Source organism: Anastrepha ludens, chromosome 4, assembly GCF_028408465.1.
Source record: "Anastrepha ludens isolate Willacy chromosome 4, idAnaLude1.1, whole genome shotgun sequence".
In the NCBI taxonomy this organism is placed as follows: Eukaryota; Metazoa; Arthropoda; class Insecta; order Diptera; family Tephritidae; genus Anastrepha; species Anastrepha ludens.
The window spans coordinates 58,249,360-58,267,227 of NC_071500.1; the positions used below are offsets into that span (position 1 = coordinate 58,249,360).

General features: G+C 36.9%; 1 protein-coding gene across 1 annotated transcript in view; it reads right to left on the reverse strand.

Moving 5' to 3' along the window:
- The window catches only part of LOC128862503 (uncharacterized), a 34,425-nt gene extending 21,390 nt beyond the window's left edge, over nucleotides 1–13,035 (reverse strand). Inside the window, exons 1-3 of the mRNA XM_054101163.1 lie at nucleotides 11,889–13,035; nucleotides 4,975–5,483; nucleotides 1,818–2,074 (exon numbers count right to left, since the gene is read on the reverse strand). Of these exons, the coding sequence (XP_053957138.1) occupies nucleotides 1,818–2,074; nucleotides 4,975–5,483; nucleotides 11,889–12,983 (1,861 nt within the window). The 5' untranslated portion in view covers nucleotides 12,984–13,035. The remainder of the gene's footprint in view (nucleotides 1–1,817; nucleotides 2,075–4,974; nucleotides 5,484–11,888) is intronic.
- Nucleotides 13,036–17,868: the final 4,833 nt, after the last annotated feature.

A 17,868-nucleotide genomic window follows, 5' to 3' on the forward strand; every position in this document is an offset into this window, starting at 1 on the left:
TAAATTTTCGTGAATGAATTCCGTGATGCTATTTATTGATTGATTCGGTGAAATATAAATTGCCACAATTAAAACTGTTTTTCCATTGCTCAATCTGGTTTCGCATGCAAATATTTCTCCCACTTTAGATCGCTGAACAGACAATGATTCTAGTTGCTGTGCATTCAGATCTATCTGTGGAGTTACAATACAATAGGAGCACCGTCATTTTGATTGTGGTATATTGCAACACCGCCTGCAATTGCGGTAAATATTTAAAATGAAAATATTTACGAATATAAAAATACGGACGCAATACAGCACACGCCGTTGCTATTATGAGCGTCGTAACGCGTATATTACACAGACGTACTAACATACACACAAACATTCGTAGGACGCTTGGTCTAAGCAAGCATTAGGTTGTGTAGTATAGGTATACATAATGCCTTCTCGCTCACCGTGGCTCCGTAATACGCAGGCGCGCACACATACGTACTAGCATACATACAAACATACAAACGTATGGCGCTTGAACTAAACACCAAAGCAAGTAATAGGCAGAGTAGTATACATACTACAATACTCACTATACTAGCGTGGCTCAGCAGTACGCAGCCACACACATATACGTATATCAACATATAACGCTTCGTAGTGTCGCTTTTTCGTTTCATCGAGTCACAAATCACTCCCAACGATTCTAAAGAAGTTTTCACTTCAAAAATAATATTTGCCATACGGAGTCGGCTTGAAAGGTCCCTTCATTTGTGGAACAACATCAAGACGAGGAGGAGCTCGGCCAAATACCCAAAACGGGTGTACGCGCCAATATAAATATATATACATGGTCCGACACTCGAGGTGTAACCAACTTCAGACCGCTCGTGCCCGTATATCAGCTGTCTGTTAGTTGGCTAAATGACAGTCCAGAGTATTGTTTACAAGCGTGAGGAAGCATTTTGCCCAGAATAAACGCGAAAACCAAATGTATGGCCTGTTTAATTAGTTACATTTCGAGTGCCGGACCCTGTACTTCTGCCAATCGGTTTGGAACTGAAACGTTAACCTCTCTTCACTCTTTTTTTTAACCATTTTTGGTTCACTCGAGCTTTGTGAGAAGATGCCGAGTCCGGTTGAAACGTCCATGGTCGGCCACCGAAATGTTTGTCTGCCCACGGGTTCAAAGAAACCTTCAGAATACTTTCTCGTTAATATTTCGCATTTATCTTCGCGGAGGCTCGATGAAAACGATTGGAGAGCACCCATCTGCGGTTACAGCGGCGTTACAGCGCCCCAAACCATTACCTGTGGCGAGTGCTGCCTCCAGGTGGCCAAACGATGACTCAAATTCTCGTATGAACGGTCGGTCAAATAAACCCTATCGTTTACGAATTGCTCAATTTGAAAAAAATGCTCGTCAGAAAACACAATGTTCGGAAATTGACCGAATTGACAATGTTCCAAAATTCGCTTTCTCAAGTCTGACTTGTTGCTGCTTCGACGTTAGATAATGCGCCTTTTGGATCTTGGAAGGCTTGACTTTGAGATCATTTTTCAGTATGTGGCGGATGCTACAGTCAGATATCTTCAATTTCTTCGCCATTGGATTAGCGCTTCGTCGGGGATTTCACCCAAACTTCGTACACAACTTTTGTAAACAACTTTCGCTGTGTATTTTTTGCAATGAAAATTCAAAAAAATATTTTTCAAATTTTGGGCTATTACATGGATATTAACCCCGAATAAACTTTCACTAAACCCATTAAAAAAAACTCTTAAAAGCATGTCTTGCTTAACAAATTTAACCTACCCCCTTTAAAATAGTTCCAACTTACCTATATAAATTTCCACATCATCATTGCCAACCACATCGCCACAGTCAACAGCAGCAGTGTGGGCAAAGCGAACATCACTGAACTCATTAACTGGACTATCGGCCAATCCCACATCGGTGCACGCCTCTAAATCGGGCTCCCCATTTGCTTCATCCAGGCCCTTCAGGTACGTTTCGAGCAGGTAATTTTTCCCCAATTCGCGCTCCCGCACGCGATGCTTCTCCTCTTCAATTTTTGAAATTTGTCGCTCTTTTTCTCTGTTTGTTTGTATTTGATGCGGTTGTGTGTGCATATGAAAAGAACAATTTAAACATAAAGGTGTAGCGAGAAAATTGCAAAAACAAGAGCAAACATGAGTGAATAAACAATGCATAAATAAACGAAATATGCAGCAGCGTTAAAAGTATTTTACATTAGAAGTACTGTTACATACAAAAGTGTGCTGAATGGGAGAATGAGCATTATATTTGCGCTCCACCAATTTTAATTGAAAACAATGAAGAAAATTGCGTAAAAATGATGGTGACTGGGAAAATAATTGCTGCTTTCTCTTATAATTTTTTTACTTAGCATCAACCAAAATTTTAATAGACATAATTTTAAAGATGTTTTTTGTTAGCGCCATATATTACCGAATTTCTCCTCGAATTTTTCAGTGCCGATTTTGGGGCTATGTATGCACATACATATGCATGTATGTGCATATGTGATATACTCAATCAGAGTTGTCAGAGTGGTTGTCACTACAACCAAAATGAAAAGTTACAGCAGGTGGATTTGTATCAGACCCAGCAGCAAAACGGTGATTTCAGCGAAAATATAATATTAATAAAATCATACAAATCGTCGTTGTCCGATAATGGGAGGTTAGTCGGAGTTTATCGTTCATTGAAATAAAGCGAGAAAACATTTAGAACATTTGCTTCACCAATTGGCGTTCCAAAGGTGTTGGGCAAATTTTAAGTGTAAGGACAATTAATAACTAAAAGTTGATTAAACTTTATTTTTTTATGAGTGCAATCAAAAACTAATAATTAAAAATAAGTACTATAGGAAAGAGTAATTTATTTAATTTCGTTTAATCATTTTGATACATTTCTGCGTTTTGCCCACATTTTGTTTGCAAACCATGCAGTAAATTTATTTTTTTATCTTTCCACTTTGCACTTTGTATATAGACGGCAAGCTTTCAAAAGATGTTTAATATAACTTTACCTGAGACTTCGCTGAGTGCTACGGATGCCCAAATCAGCGGAGAATTTCGATCCAGGGATTTCGGAATATCTTTAAAGTAAACTTGAACACCGAGATCACGGGATTAATATATGCCAACGCTCGGTACTTCAGAACGCGAAAAAACCGAAATCGCTTAATTTTGGGACCACGTTCCTATTTGGAACCCATTTTATTTCATTGCATTTGATTTAAATTTTTTTTAGTTTTAACGTTTTATATATTGTAGTATATTCCAAAATATTTCTAATCAGAAGTGCTGGTAACATCCATTAAAATTATTCGGATAGTGCTCGTAGTTTTTATGCCCGCGCACTTGTACGCGAGGGTATTATGTATTGTTTTTTTTATTTCCATTTTTTATTGTTAATTAAATTTTATTTTATGTTAATTCCACTTTACTTAGTTTTTTAAATTATTTTATTGTATTTGATATCATTAATTTTTACTTTACTTTATTTATGTAATTAATTCTTTATTTTATTTGTATTTTATTTTCCTTTATTTTATTTAGTTATTTTATTTGTATATAATTGGATCACATTTTGTTATACTTAAATTTTATTATATTTACTTCGTTTTAATTAATTTTTTATTTTATTTCACTTACTTGATTTTTATTTCATTTTATTCGGTTCAACTTAATTTTATTTACTTTATTTAATTTAATTTTTTAATTTATTTCATTCTTCATTTTATTGTATTTGTATTTAATTTAATTTTTTATCTAATTTTATGTCATTTTATCTCTTCTAATTTTATTGTTCTCCTTTGCTTCCTTTTATTTTATTTATTTTATTTTATTTTTTTTTCTTTACTTTATTTAGTTAAACTGTTTTTATTTATTTTATTTGTATATAATTGGATCTCATTTTGTTATATTTAAATTTTATTATATTTCCTTCATTTTATTTATTTTTTTATTTATATAATATATTTATTTTATTTTATTTCACTTACTTGATTTTTATTTCATTTTATTCGGTTCAACTTAATTTTATTTAATTTTGCTTTACTTTATTTAATTTAATTTTTTAGTTTATTTCATTCTTCATTTTACTGTATTTGTATTTAATTTAATTTTTTTATCTAATATTTATGTCAGTTTATCTCTTCTAATTTTATTTTTCTCCTTGGCTTCCTTTTATTTTATTTTATTTTATTTTATATTGTCTTACTTTACTTTATTTCAATTTCCTTTTTAATTTTATTTTTATTTTTTAATTTATTGAATTTGGTTTTATTAACTAATTTATTTTATTTACTTTTGCTTTACTTTACTTAATTTAATTTGTTAATTTATTTCATTTTTTTATTGTATTTGTATTTAATTAAATTTTTTTAATAAATATTTATGTTATTTTATTTCTCCTAAGTTTGCTTTTCTCTCTTACTATATTTCATTTTATTTTTTTATTTTGTTTTTATTTCTTTTTTCTTTTTTTTATTTGTGTTTAACTTTCTTTTATTTGATTTTGCCTTACTATAGTTTATTTTAATTTACTTTTTTAATTTTATTTTTAATTTTTACTTTATTTAATTTAATTTTATTATAGTTTACTTCATTTATTATTATTTTTTCCTTTATTTATATCTTTTATTTTATTTTAGTTTCTTTATTTTTATTTCATTTTATTTAGTTCAACTTAATTAAATTTTATTTTATTTATTTTTTATTTAACGTTTATGTTAATTTATTTCTTCAAAATTTATTTTTTGTTTTTATTCTGCTTTATTTTATTTTATTTATTTGGTTTTTATTTATTTCTTTAATTTTATTCATATTACGTTATTTAATTCAATTTCATTTTATTTTATTTTATTTTACGTTATTATTGCCTTATTACATTTTAATCTTTCATTATTTTTTATTTTTCTGCACACTTTTGTAAATGACTGTGTCAGTAAAGTTACATAAGCTCACCTTAACAGAGCCAGCTGGCGATGTATGGTTTCGTCCTGTGCTAGGATAATTTTCAGAAGCCTCTCATTTGCACTTACGCCTCCTCCTAAACCATCCAAACCATCCGTAGCCAACAACGTATCCTCTCCCAATGCCTGTTCGATGGCAGCAATGTGTTTGCTATTGCTATTGCCACCATGCGCGTTGGTCAGAGTGTTGCCAAGACCACTGAAAGCGGCGACAGCACGTTGCGAAACGCGTGGATGCAACGTATTCGCCTGTGCCAACCAACTTACCGTAGTTGCTGATTTGTATTTGCGGCGACGTAGACGCGCGCTACGTGAACTGCCCACCGGGCTGCCCATGCCGCTGTCTTTATCCGTGGAGAGCAGGGAAGAGACCTGTGTATTAAAATTGAGGGAAGGCGAACTGGAACGCTGCAATGCAGCAGGTAACGCAGTGAAAGTCGCACCATTGGTGGTGGCGTTGATGGAGTTGGCGGCAGCTAGACGACGCAGCAGTAATTCGCACTAGTGGATTAGATGTTTGGTTTAAAGAGGCCGAGTTGAAACCACAGTTAGTGTTCGTGGAACAATAGCAGCGGGCAAGTGACAGGTGGTGTTGGTGGTGGTGTTGTGGCGTCCAAGCGGGGATGCATGCATGCATGAGTGCGTGCGTGCATGCGTGCACATATGCAGTTCAACGGTTTGCCGCGTGATTCGATGTTGTGGTTGCATTGTATTTTCGTTGTTATTTCAATTTTTTTCGTTTTGTTTAGTCATGCAAGAAAGAAAGAAAATGGAACGGAAATATTGGCTTTGAAAAATTGCATAGTTTTTCGAAAGTAAAAATTTTGCGTGACTCAACACTTAGCACTGAAACAGAATTGCATGTCTTACAAATCTCAAATTGCTTACTAACACCAGCAATAACAATAACAATACATGGTGGACTGGCAGAAAGAAAAAAACTAAGTGGCAAACTATGCTTCACCCAAGGGCTTGTGGAGTAGCCGGAAATTTTGTAAAGTTTTCCAACAAAAGTTTAACATTTTGCGAAAACTGCCAAAGAGAAAAGTGTGAAGTGAACTGTTAACTGTGTGAAGTGAAAAGTGAGTAACGCCAACGATTTGAAAAATTCTCGACATAGTGACAGCAATAAAATACTATCGAAATAATCAAAGAATTGCTAAATACATGCGAGTACTTTGCTTAACTGCCTTCCTACCAGCCTACCCGCTTTCACCTCGACCGCTTTAAGCACTTTCACAATTTTAGTACCCTGCAAAAGACAACCTCAACAGCTGCGGTACCCACCTTAGGCGGTTAGGGTCCTATCGAAAGCAATTCACAAGCCATTGCGTGACTTGTTTGCTTGACTGACAGTTACAATGCGTTGTGTTTACGCAAATCATTGTATGTAACTTGCATTTTTATACCCATGCGCTATTGAGCACAAAGGTAATATAATTTTGTTCACATGACGGTTATATTTAATTGTTGTCAGTTCGTCTGTCCGTGAGACCATAACGCGGGCAGAAATCAATACTTTTGAAACAGGGCGAAATCGGTCAAAAACCACGCCCGCATTCCAATTTTGGAAATAGGATGATCCACACCCATGTTCGGGTAAAGGCACTTATCAGGATAACGATTTCGAAGGTTCACCCAAACTTGGTAGACGTATTGCTGCCCACCTAACTTCGATCCGATACAATTTCATTGAGATCGGGCAAAGTCCACGCCCACTTTTTACGAGTTAAGACTAAATTTTCGTTCGTTCCATCCGATGTTACAAGCTACAACTCTTTTTCTATATGAGATTGGGTGGTTCCAAAACTTAAAGACCAGTTTTAATTAAATTTTGCTAAATAGTGCGTGGGTATATAAAGTTTGGTTCGGAACGAATTTAGCACTTCCTTACTAGTTAATGTTCGAAATGTCCTTGCCTCGCCTTTTGCTCGTAACTGTTACCAACCGCTCGTCAGCGTCAGACCTCAACGTCAAGAATAATTTTGCAAAATGTACATCGATTTTAAAGAAGGTCTACTAGCCACTTTATGGGTGAAGTACCCACAACAACAATAATCATTATAGAAGTTGATTGCGAGCAATTTTTTTCGGAGAATGATTTTTAGTGGAGAAATAAGTAAATTATGGCATTTAGTTAATTTAAAATCTCGAACGTGGTACACTTTAATCCAAAACCTACTGCTTTACTAGAAAAAATTTTGTTAAAATATGGGAGAGGCCGTTTGGCAAAGGAAATGAGATACTTAAAAAAAAAACAACTACCAAATAATTTATAAAAAATAAAAAGAAAACAACCAAGTTTGATGGGAAACTACCAACAGTGGCAATCGTTATTCTGCCGCTCATTTCACACGAATTCGCACACTCGTCCAATCAGTCGTAGTCCAGTCAAAAGAAGATTTTACTTAGTAATTTTAGGAGTATGCGAGTTTATGGTTTTATTATGTAAATCCCATCACTGTGAACTAAAGTTTGAGTTTTTGGGGTCGGGGGTTGTGTCCCGCGGCCGCCATCTTGGAAATAAGGGTGCAACTGGTTTTTGCGATTATCTCGTGAATTTCGAAAGTTACGAAAATTTTGTAAAATACTTTTTTGTATATAATAATAGTATCTACAACTTTCATTCAAAATTGTTTATTGTAAAATTAATAATAAAAAAGTTATAAACAAAATTACGCGAAAAATTAAGGGATGAATTGTTTTAAAGCGTAATAACTTTTTTTTTATTGATTTTATGGAAAATATACATCAGAGCTTTTTTATAGAGCATTCTTTTGTGAACATTTTTGTCTATAAGTTTTTTCCGCTATCTTTATTCAATCGTATGATTTTGAGCTGCTAAGCGGAGCAACCAATACATTAGCGAAGCGCGTACATGATTACACAGGCCGACAAAATTTAACCAACATTCACACCCAGAAACCAGACTATATATTTCCGAAGGTTTATGATGCGCTGAATCCAAATCTGGCCTCAGAATTGCTCTATCAGCTCTGGTTTTCGAGATATCCTAACCTAAAAGTTCAAAAAACACCATTTTTGCCCATATTTGAGGTTATGTAGCCTTGCAGATGTTTTCTTTCACCAAAATTAAAGGATGGCATCTTTAAATACAAGCCTTCTTTTTTCAAATGGCGTTTTGTTTGCTCAAATATAATTTTTTTTCCCAGAGATATCGCATTTTGAAATTTTCATGTTTCGAAATTTTCCTACACCTGAAAATCGATTAAGATAACATAGACATGATATAGTCGATTACTAATTTTCTTGGGTTTGAGGGCCTGAAATATATGGATTAATAGTACATATGTAAATTTGGAGTTTGTGGGTAAGCCTGCTTGCGGTTAAGTGGGTTAGCCTGCTCGCGGTATGAAAGGGGTGGTTTCTAGGGGTTAGGGCTGTGTGTGACTCGGTACCCAAAGGTTAGATAGTGTAGGTTGCACCCTTATTTCCAAGATGGCGGCCGCGGGACACAACCCCCGACCCCGAAAACTCAAATTTAAGTTCACAGTGATGGGTTTTACATAATAAAACCATAAACTCGCATACTCCTAAAATTACTTAGTTGGCTATTTTTTTTGTCTCTTTTGACTGGACTATCGTTGTTCAGAGGGCAACGCAGTTAAATAGATGAGAGCTGTATTAATTTTTTCTGTTTCGGAAGTTCTTTCGTAAACAAAAAAAAAGTCGCTGAGAGCCGGTTAACAGTTTTATGTTGACCACGCCTCTGCACTCTGTGTAATACTTGAAATTGATTTTTGCATTCATTTGAGGGCGACCAGAAGTTTGATTACAGAAGCCGACGCCTCTTTTATTACATTTCTCTTAAATTTTACCTTAAGCTGCGTGATTCAGACAGCTAAGATCAAGTGAACTCTGATTGCTTTTCCAGTTAAAGTAGTTCTCGATTTTGTGTAAAGTCCAGTGCGGTGCTTTAACTTTGAGAATAAGGTAATTTGAAGATTTTATTCTCTTTTTTTCTCTTCGCGAAAATATATTTCGTTGCATCCATATATTCGCCATATCGTATTTTGTGCCACCTTTTTTCGATTATTTAGTTCAATAGTGACTTAATCCGAAGATGATTCCATATGTAGAATTCCACGCTCGAGAAGAACGATGCGACCAAAGATTCCTTCTATGAGCGTCTGGAATGTTTCTATGACCGCTGCCACCTCCACGACATAAAAATCATGCTTGGCGACTTCAACGCCAGGGTGGGCAAGGAGAGAATTTCTGGTCCCACAGTCGGAAAATTCGCCCTGCACAACGAAACATCCAGTTACGGGCAGAGGCTGAACGACTTCGCCGAAAAAGCGAAAAAATGCAAAACCATATCGATCATGTTGTTATAGGTTTAATACACACTTCTAGTGTTTTAGATGTACGTAGGATCCGATAGCCCATCATCGACTCGGATCATTACCTCGATATAGCCAAATTACGCACACCCGTCTGTGGAGCAAAAAACGTGTATTTGCCTACGCAAAGAATGTTCGACATCGGAAAGTTGCAATCACAAAGGACAGCCAGAAGATTCGCCACTCGACTCTCACTCCAGTTCTCAGAGAGAACACCATTTCTTGTTCGTACCGGCGTGCCCGAAAAAAGAGTTGGTACAACGAGGAATGTCATGCTGCCTCAGAAAGAAAAGATCCTGCCCATAGAGCCACGCTGGGATCGGGCTCAACGCGAGCCATGTAGAATCGGTACCGAGAGGTAAGAAAGGAAAAGAAAAAACGAAAGGCCTAAATACGTGAGCACGAGGAGCTTGAGATGCTGGCCAATTGGAACAAGGCCCGAAAGTTGTACCAGATTCGGCGGCTTGCAGAAGGTTTCAAGATCGTGGCGTTTTCCTGTAAGAACAAAGACGGCGATCTGGTGACTAGCTTCTATGCAAAATATGCTCGGATGAACGCATGCCTGACAATTGAGAATTTAAATGTGCTCTGCCCAATCCATAAAAAGGGCGATTTTGCAATCTGTGCCAATTATCGCGGGATTAGTCTTCTAAATATCGCCTATAAAGTTCTAGTGGGCGTATTGTGTGAAAGACCATCATCCAACTGATTGGACCTTATCAGTGTGGCGTTAGAGCTGGAAAGTCCACCATCGACCAGATATTATCAGGACGCAAGATGCACACCATCTTCTCGTCGACCTCAAAGCTGCATGTGACAGTTCAAAAAGGAGTAGCCTATATGCCGTGATGTCTGAATTTGGTATCCCTGCAAAACTAATACGGCTACTCAAAATGGCGTTGCTCAATACCAGCAGCGCCATTAGAATTCGGAAGAAGCTCTCCAAGCCGTTTGATACCAAACAAGGTTTCAGACAGGGTGACTCGCTGTCGTGTGACTTCTTTAACCTGATGTTGGAGAGGATCGTACGAGGCGCAGAACTTAATCGCTCAGGCACAATATTTTATAAGAGCGTAGAATTGCTGGCGCATGCCGACGATATTGACATCATCGGCCTTAATAACCGCGCTGTTAGTTATGCCTTCTCCAAACTGGATAAAAAGGCAAAGCGAATGGGTCTGGTAGTGTTACTTTGGACAAAGTAGGCAATTGGGTAGTAAAGTTCTCTCTCTACAAACAAAACTAACACTCTACAAGGCTCTCATCATGTCCGTCCTAACGCATGACCCAGATGCTTAGACGATGACAATATCCGTTGAGGCGTCGCTTGGAGTGTTCGAGAGAAAGATGCTGCGGAAGATTCTTGGACTTTTGCTTGTTGCTGATGTCGAACATCGCAGGCGATGGAACAATGAGCTGTACGAGCTTTACGACGACATAGACATAGTGTAAGAAGAAGAAGTATCATAAGCAAAAACAAAAACAAAAATGATGTTAAAATGCAGAAATTACCACAAGCTCTTCTTTTATGGTATGTGAAAACTGTATGGCAATATCTATTCACAGTAGGCCTCTTCTATTAACATTTCTCCGCTCGCAATCTCTATGCTCGACTAGCTTAACGAAAAATTTTCATGCGAAAGCAACAGCAAATTTATCAAGCAAGATTCGCTGCTAGCAAGTGTGGTTGTACCTCATTAGACTGGTATAACTCAATGCCTTACGAACACATGGAATTTAAGGCAGCTCTACTCCCTCTTTACCAATATATGTTTGTTCATTTATACCAGTTGCTTCATTTATTCCCCACTTGCTAACGCTAAGCGAAAAGAAGAGGCCTAGTATCTCATTGACCGCTTTATGATTTTGAACAAACAGCCCTGGCATGCGGTGGACATATTCTAACACACCAATCCGGGTGCTGCTCGCTGGCTTCGATATGTTTGTATTGCATACGACACATGAACGAATCCTGCTTGCCATTCGCTACTTGTCATTTGTTATTTTTATTTTTTCAAACAATAAAAACCTTTTAAATACAAAATAAAAAAACGTGATGTTTTTAGTTACATTTTTGTGAAAAAAAAACCGAGAATCAAGTGGTTTAATGAAAATATATACATACCTATGTATTTACTTTTACTTAGTGAAGCATAATTCGTTTGTGCGTCACATATTGGATTTTTGTATACAAGTACTTACATAAATATATTTTCAAATAGTGAAGATGGTCCTATAATCGGACTTTTATAACCAAACTTGCCGAAGTTACTATGGCATATTGGCATTACAATCCAAGCTGTTTCAACTTTTTGATTAACTACTTATGAATGTGCGTGCGTATGTACACCTAGGTTCTTTGAACATTACACCTAAGTTCTTTGCAAACTAGAGCTATCAACCACAAAACTTCGCATGCATATCTACATATTTTAAATAAAAGATCCATAGATTACCAAGACTACATAATCACACAGCCCTAGAATTTTGCACGCAATATTTTGACATGATGGCAGAAGTAAAAATAGGCTCTCGCGCTTACCTCCTTTCTTGTAGTACCATCATGCACTGGCAACACGTCGAACACCTTCGCTTTCCCATCTAAATACTCTTCACAGTGACGATGCTGCTTGACAATGGCGTACTCGCATGCCTGCGTCAAGCAGTTGCCGGCGATAGAAGCAGCCCTGCTAGTTGCGGGAACTGTTAGCGCCAACGAAGGTGCAGCAGGGAAGCAACCACCAATAGTTAATTCACCGCTCACAGCAAGCAATGGATCGCAATTTTCTTTGGTATTCGTTGATGTTTTTATTAACATTGATTGATTGATGGCTGTATTTGTAGTGCTGCTGGACGTTTTGCTGTTATTGTTATTATTATTATTGTTATTTTTGCCAGTGTTGACATTAAACGTATGCTGCTGCTGCTGGTATTGTTTCTGTTGCAGCTGCTGTGCGTTTTGATAATTGAGCAACGCACCAATCAAATCCGCACACGTTGTATTCGCATCCACACCTGCCACCCAATGCTTTTCTCCATCCACCCAAACAGCTACGTTGTCAGATAATGTTTCCATTGAACCGAACGACTCGCTGTCATCACCGTCGTCCATCTCAATACCGCCCGTCGGCATACCTTTACGTGAGTCAACGGCAAAATTAACATCATCACCAACAACCGTCGATGCGATGCAAGCCATACCGGCGACACTATCTGTATTGCCATTGCCATCGACATTGCCCTCATCATCATCAACAACATCGATTCCAATATCGACAGCGGCGGCGGCTGTGGCTGTAACACGGGTGCCGGTCACTTCATCTTGCAGTACCTTTTCATTTATTTCACCAAAGCCAGCTCGATGATCATTTATGTAAGCGTGTGTGTAGCCAGTAAAACCAATATTTATCGCTCTACCCATCGCTGTTTGTACTGCTGTTGTTGGAGTTGTCAATGTAGTTGTTGTTACTGCTGGCGGCTGCTGGTAAAATGGCTGTCGCCGTTGGCTGGAGTTGATGGGGTTGGTGGTGGTTATGGTGGTAATGGGGGTTAAGGTGGTGTTGGTGATGATGGTGGTACTGGCTTTAATTCGCGTAAATTGATATGTATCTTTGGCCGCCATGGTAGCTGTCATCATTGCTGTCCCCACAGTCGCTCTGTGTATGCCTGCGCGCTTTTCGTGCGGGCAATTTGTGCTAGAAGTAAAGGAGAAAAAATTGGAGATGAATTTCAATAACGATATAGTTAGAAAATATACATACACACATCCATACGTTTATACATAAATAAATATCCCGTAGGGAAAATCTGAATTAGTCTCATAATTGGGTAAAAATTGAAATCTTAAAGTAAAAAGGAGGATGGAACAATAAGTTCTTGGAAATTATAAAAAAAAAATATGTTGTCACCACATATCGTATATTTTACTTATCAATAAGCTTCTTTCAAAAGAACCAACTCTAAATTTCTTACAAGCAAAATAGTTTTAAAGTAACCGCCGTAGCCGAATGGATTGGTGCGCGACTATTACCCGGTAGTGCCCGGGTTTGAATTTCAATGCGAGTACAAAGCAGAGAAATGATAGAATACGATTTCTAATAACAGTTGCTCCTCGACAGGGAAAGGCAAACCTCCGAGTGTATTTCAGCCATGAAAAGGCTCCTTTCCTAAAAACCGAATGTCGTTCTGAGGTAGTGTAAACTGTAGGTTCTTCCTTTTGAATGAGAAACCTACGACTATTATTGTAGAACGCTCGTTCTGTCGCCCAATTGAGATCAACAAAACTCTAAAATTTTACCGGTTTATCACTTGGAACAGTAATACGATGTGTTTATTAAAAAAACTCCTCAGAAAGATGGCTGCAGCGGCCGCAATAACACTCCTGTGTGGATATCCGCGGTCATAATAGCAAAATTAATATGTTACAAATTGTGGTGACAACAAGGTTTATTCTCCTGAGGCCACTCCTTAATTTGAAAGATGAAAAAGCGCTCGGAAGTAAGAGATCTGCATCGAAAGAAGAATTAATTGATGTCCCAAGAATTGAATATGGGTACTTCTGAAGAGAGAAGGGAACGGTAGATAGCATCACATTATAAAATTCTCTAGTATGTTGCAAGCCACCATAAAACCTATACAGTGCTATAATACTTCATCCAAAGTAGCAATTGAAGGTGAGAATATTCTAAACGAGCTGTCTAAGGGGCGGAACGGTGGTGTCCTGAGCCCCTGAACATAGACACATTCCTAAAAATTGCAACGCGAATGAGCTGGCAAGAAACGAAACTGATCTTAAATCAGTAAACTCTGCCCCACATACGGGCATCATTTTATCCTCAAGTATCTTCTGGATGGAGTCGACCTACATCGCGCTAGTCAATAGACGGATCACGCAGCCCACTTGTAAGCTAACTAGAGAGATCTGTTCTAGAAGGAATGAACAAAGAACTAGGTGCCGAATCAATCAAGACTAGCCTGCCATTAGTACAGTAGCTGGTATCATCACCAGGTACTGCCTAGGCAGAACAAATAGGAAACGTAAGGGGTTTTACTCTAAGGGCTTCCGTCGCAGCTGCAGAAAATACAAGGAATACGTTCTCTGTCATGGTCCCACTCTTTTTTTTTTCCTTGCTCACTCCACTCGGGAGCATACGACCTCGACAAGACTCATCTTCGCTTCGTTAGTCTATTGTGTTTTCTGACAGGGTAGGTGATTAGCGTGCCGCTACCAGTTCTAAGTAGTGGGAATGCCCACCTGCCGTTGTTTAGGAACAATGCCTTCTTACTGCTTGAAGCGCCATCTGTGTGTCTCATTTTTCTGGCAGAAGGATCACACAGATTGTTGAGGATTTCGCTAAATTTGATTTGGTGTGACTGCGCTATTACCGCGACTGCCCGCTTCCTCTAGCTGACGCCACTAATGCAATGTGTAGACTGTGTCTTTTTCTTTGTTATTTTGCTTATTTTAGCAGCCACAATGCAAGTAATGCGCTGACGTTTGTGCAGAAGTAAGGATTGGAAGGATAAGGTTGTTGGGGTTGTGGAATGCACTTTTTTTGTTTGTTTTGTTTTTTTTTTTGCTATAGAAACTAGGAAAGTAGGTAAGTTTGGAAAAATGCAAGGGCCGAACTTTACTTTTACTTTACACTTACGCTAGACTACCGAGACCGCACTCCCATTCTTGCCGCTCTCTAATTTCTTACTTCTCTGAATCATACAGAGAGCCGAAGTGGTTCCATAACATCAGGAATTAGAGGCGAATTTGAGCCCTCATGGTATTGCACGGAAAAAAACTAGTAGTAAGATAAACCCTTTTCATTATTCTAAATGCAACAATTCGATATTGGTGGATTTCCCTGTGGGGTAGTTTAGTAACGAAACAACAAAAATGTTCAGGCAGGTTACGTTGAATTGATTTATTTTGGTGTATTAACTAGAAATGTGAGCATGAATGGTCAAATGAAGCAGTGTCTGATTTGATTAGGTTATTGAGAGCATAGATAACCGCCCACGAGCACCATCAGCCCTACACTTGCACCTAATACCACATAATCACATTACTTGTATACACGCGCCAAGTAGCCGACAATGGAAATCCGATTAATGGCTGCTGCAGCCTTAGCTGTTGTAAATTCTGCTGTTACATAAATAAAAAATATTGCATACAAATTTCCACATATAAGTATGTGTGTATACATGGGACTACCCACAATTGACGAAATATAGTGAAGTGTTGATAAAAGATGAATTGATTGGCCAGCCGATGTAGTATCATTCTTGATAAAATTCATATTCGATAGCTTTTTCTTGCATTGATGATGTGCTAAAAACATGAAAGTATAATATAATACCATTGAATCCTTTTAATTTATATTGAGTGTAGATATAGTCGTAAATAAATGTATCTACACTGCTTAAATTCGGCACTTGATGGTCATGCTGACACATCAATCATATTAGTACGTAATATTTTCATTATCGTTTTCTAAGAAAAATCACAATAAATGTATGCACCATAACGTTAAAACAGCAACTGCAGCGAAAGATTTAGGTTCTATAAAAATAAAAGTAGGTAAAAGTGAAAAAGAAAATTTTATGATTTTGTGATTGCTTTGCAGCGTACGTGTTAGGAAATTCTAAACTTTTCTGACTATTGAGAATTTAAAAATTATTATTCCGTGATTTCTTATACTAATGAGATACAAAAATATTCTAATCTCACAAAAGCAAAACAGCTGATGAGATGATGCTGATATTCCGCAAACACCAATCATCTAAAAACAATCAGAATATATTTTGTTATGTTGCATTCCATTGTACTCACTATTATTGAAAGCGTCCACCACGAGAATTTAGTAGATCCCCCACTAGCATTGAATAAGCTGAGTAACACTTTATCTATTTAAAAGCAGTTAGCAATTGGCAAGTGGTTAAATGAATTTCAGTACGTTCCTTTTCCGTGCCTAGTAGTTAGTATCAGATACATCCAAGTTCTTACTTTTCAATATTATCAATGCCTGAGACAGATTGCGGTGGCCGAGAAGTTGAAGTAAAGCTTTTGTGAGTAGGTGGCATTCGGTTGGTGAACATTTTTTTTATTTTCCAAGAGAGATTGCTCTTTGTAGGCAATTACACTGTGTGACAAAAAAAAAAAAATTAAATAAACTTTTATGGAGACCTAGCACAACTTATGGCTATAGAAAAACTAAACAAAATGGTATAGGAGAAATTTCCAATACACCCCATCTCATTTTATGGCCATAAAACCGTTTTTCAGTAGGTTGATGTGAAGAATCATTTCTAACTTCGCGAATTTCCATCCGATTTCGAATTTGTTTTTTTAATTCGAAAGAACAAAAACAAGCCTTTTTGACAGTGTGTTGGCAATTTTTCTGAAATGACAGCTGACGAGACTCTAGACGGAAGTATTTGGAATTTTTTTATTTTTTCTCTATTTTTTCAACTTTGACATAATTTTTACGATATTATCCGATATTGAGGATTTTTTTTAGTACACTACTGTTATAGTAAATTTAATTTTGCGTCGAATGAGCTACATTTGACTGTAATTGAATTAAAATTAATAGAGTTGTGTGAGTTTTAAGATTTTTTTTTTTTTTTACTAATTTGGTATGTAGGCATCGAAGCATGAAAATGATAGCAAGTGTCATTATAAACACATAATATTTATTGGAGTATTGTGCAGTGCAGCACTGTACGGTATGGTACGGTGCAGTACACAACGGAACTGGTTCCAAACTTAAAAATGCATTGGAAATGGCCCTTTGGAGTTTAGTATGATACGATACATTTGTCATTCTCTTCATCAGTTTTGAATACTTCTCTGTAAGAAATTCGATCATCATCATTCATCTGAAGTCGTCATCAACTAAATTCCATTGTTTAAATCGAGAAGCGAGCGTTTCAGATTGTCTTCTCGATAGAAGTAAGTCACGAGAAAGATCCTGAAAATCTGAAAGTACTCTTCATCATCAGGTTTATTGTTATCAGTTTGATCATCATCAACAATGAGTTGAACTTCCTTCAGTTCCTGCAGTTGAGTCAATCATATCGTCCAAGACTACGGGGTTCTTAACAGTTGCAACATCAGCATACTTTATGTGCTTTCGAGCTTTATAATGATGACCGTTTACGTCCGTTTTATAAAAATAACAATCATCTGGTTTATGATAAGGCTGATGATGCCACATCATCGGAGAATATTGAGAAATTCGACTTTTCTGGCAACGTTTTGATTTATATCTCTTGAATTTCAATGAAACAAACAATAAAACTTTGACATTTTAATAAGGTTAAATTATAATAACAAACTTCTTTTGTTAATCAATGTACAGTGTGAACTATGGTACACTTGGGAGCTTTTTCATATTTCTATTGAAAAAAAAGTGCTATAATATGTCAGATATTTTCGTCAGTTCTAACCAGTTCTGTTGTATGCAGTACAGTGTACTCTTATGTATACATAAACACTCCAATAAATAGTACGTATCTATAATCACGCA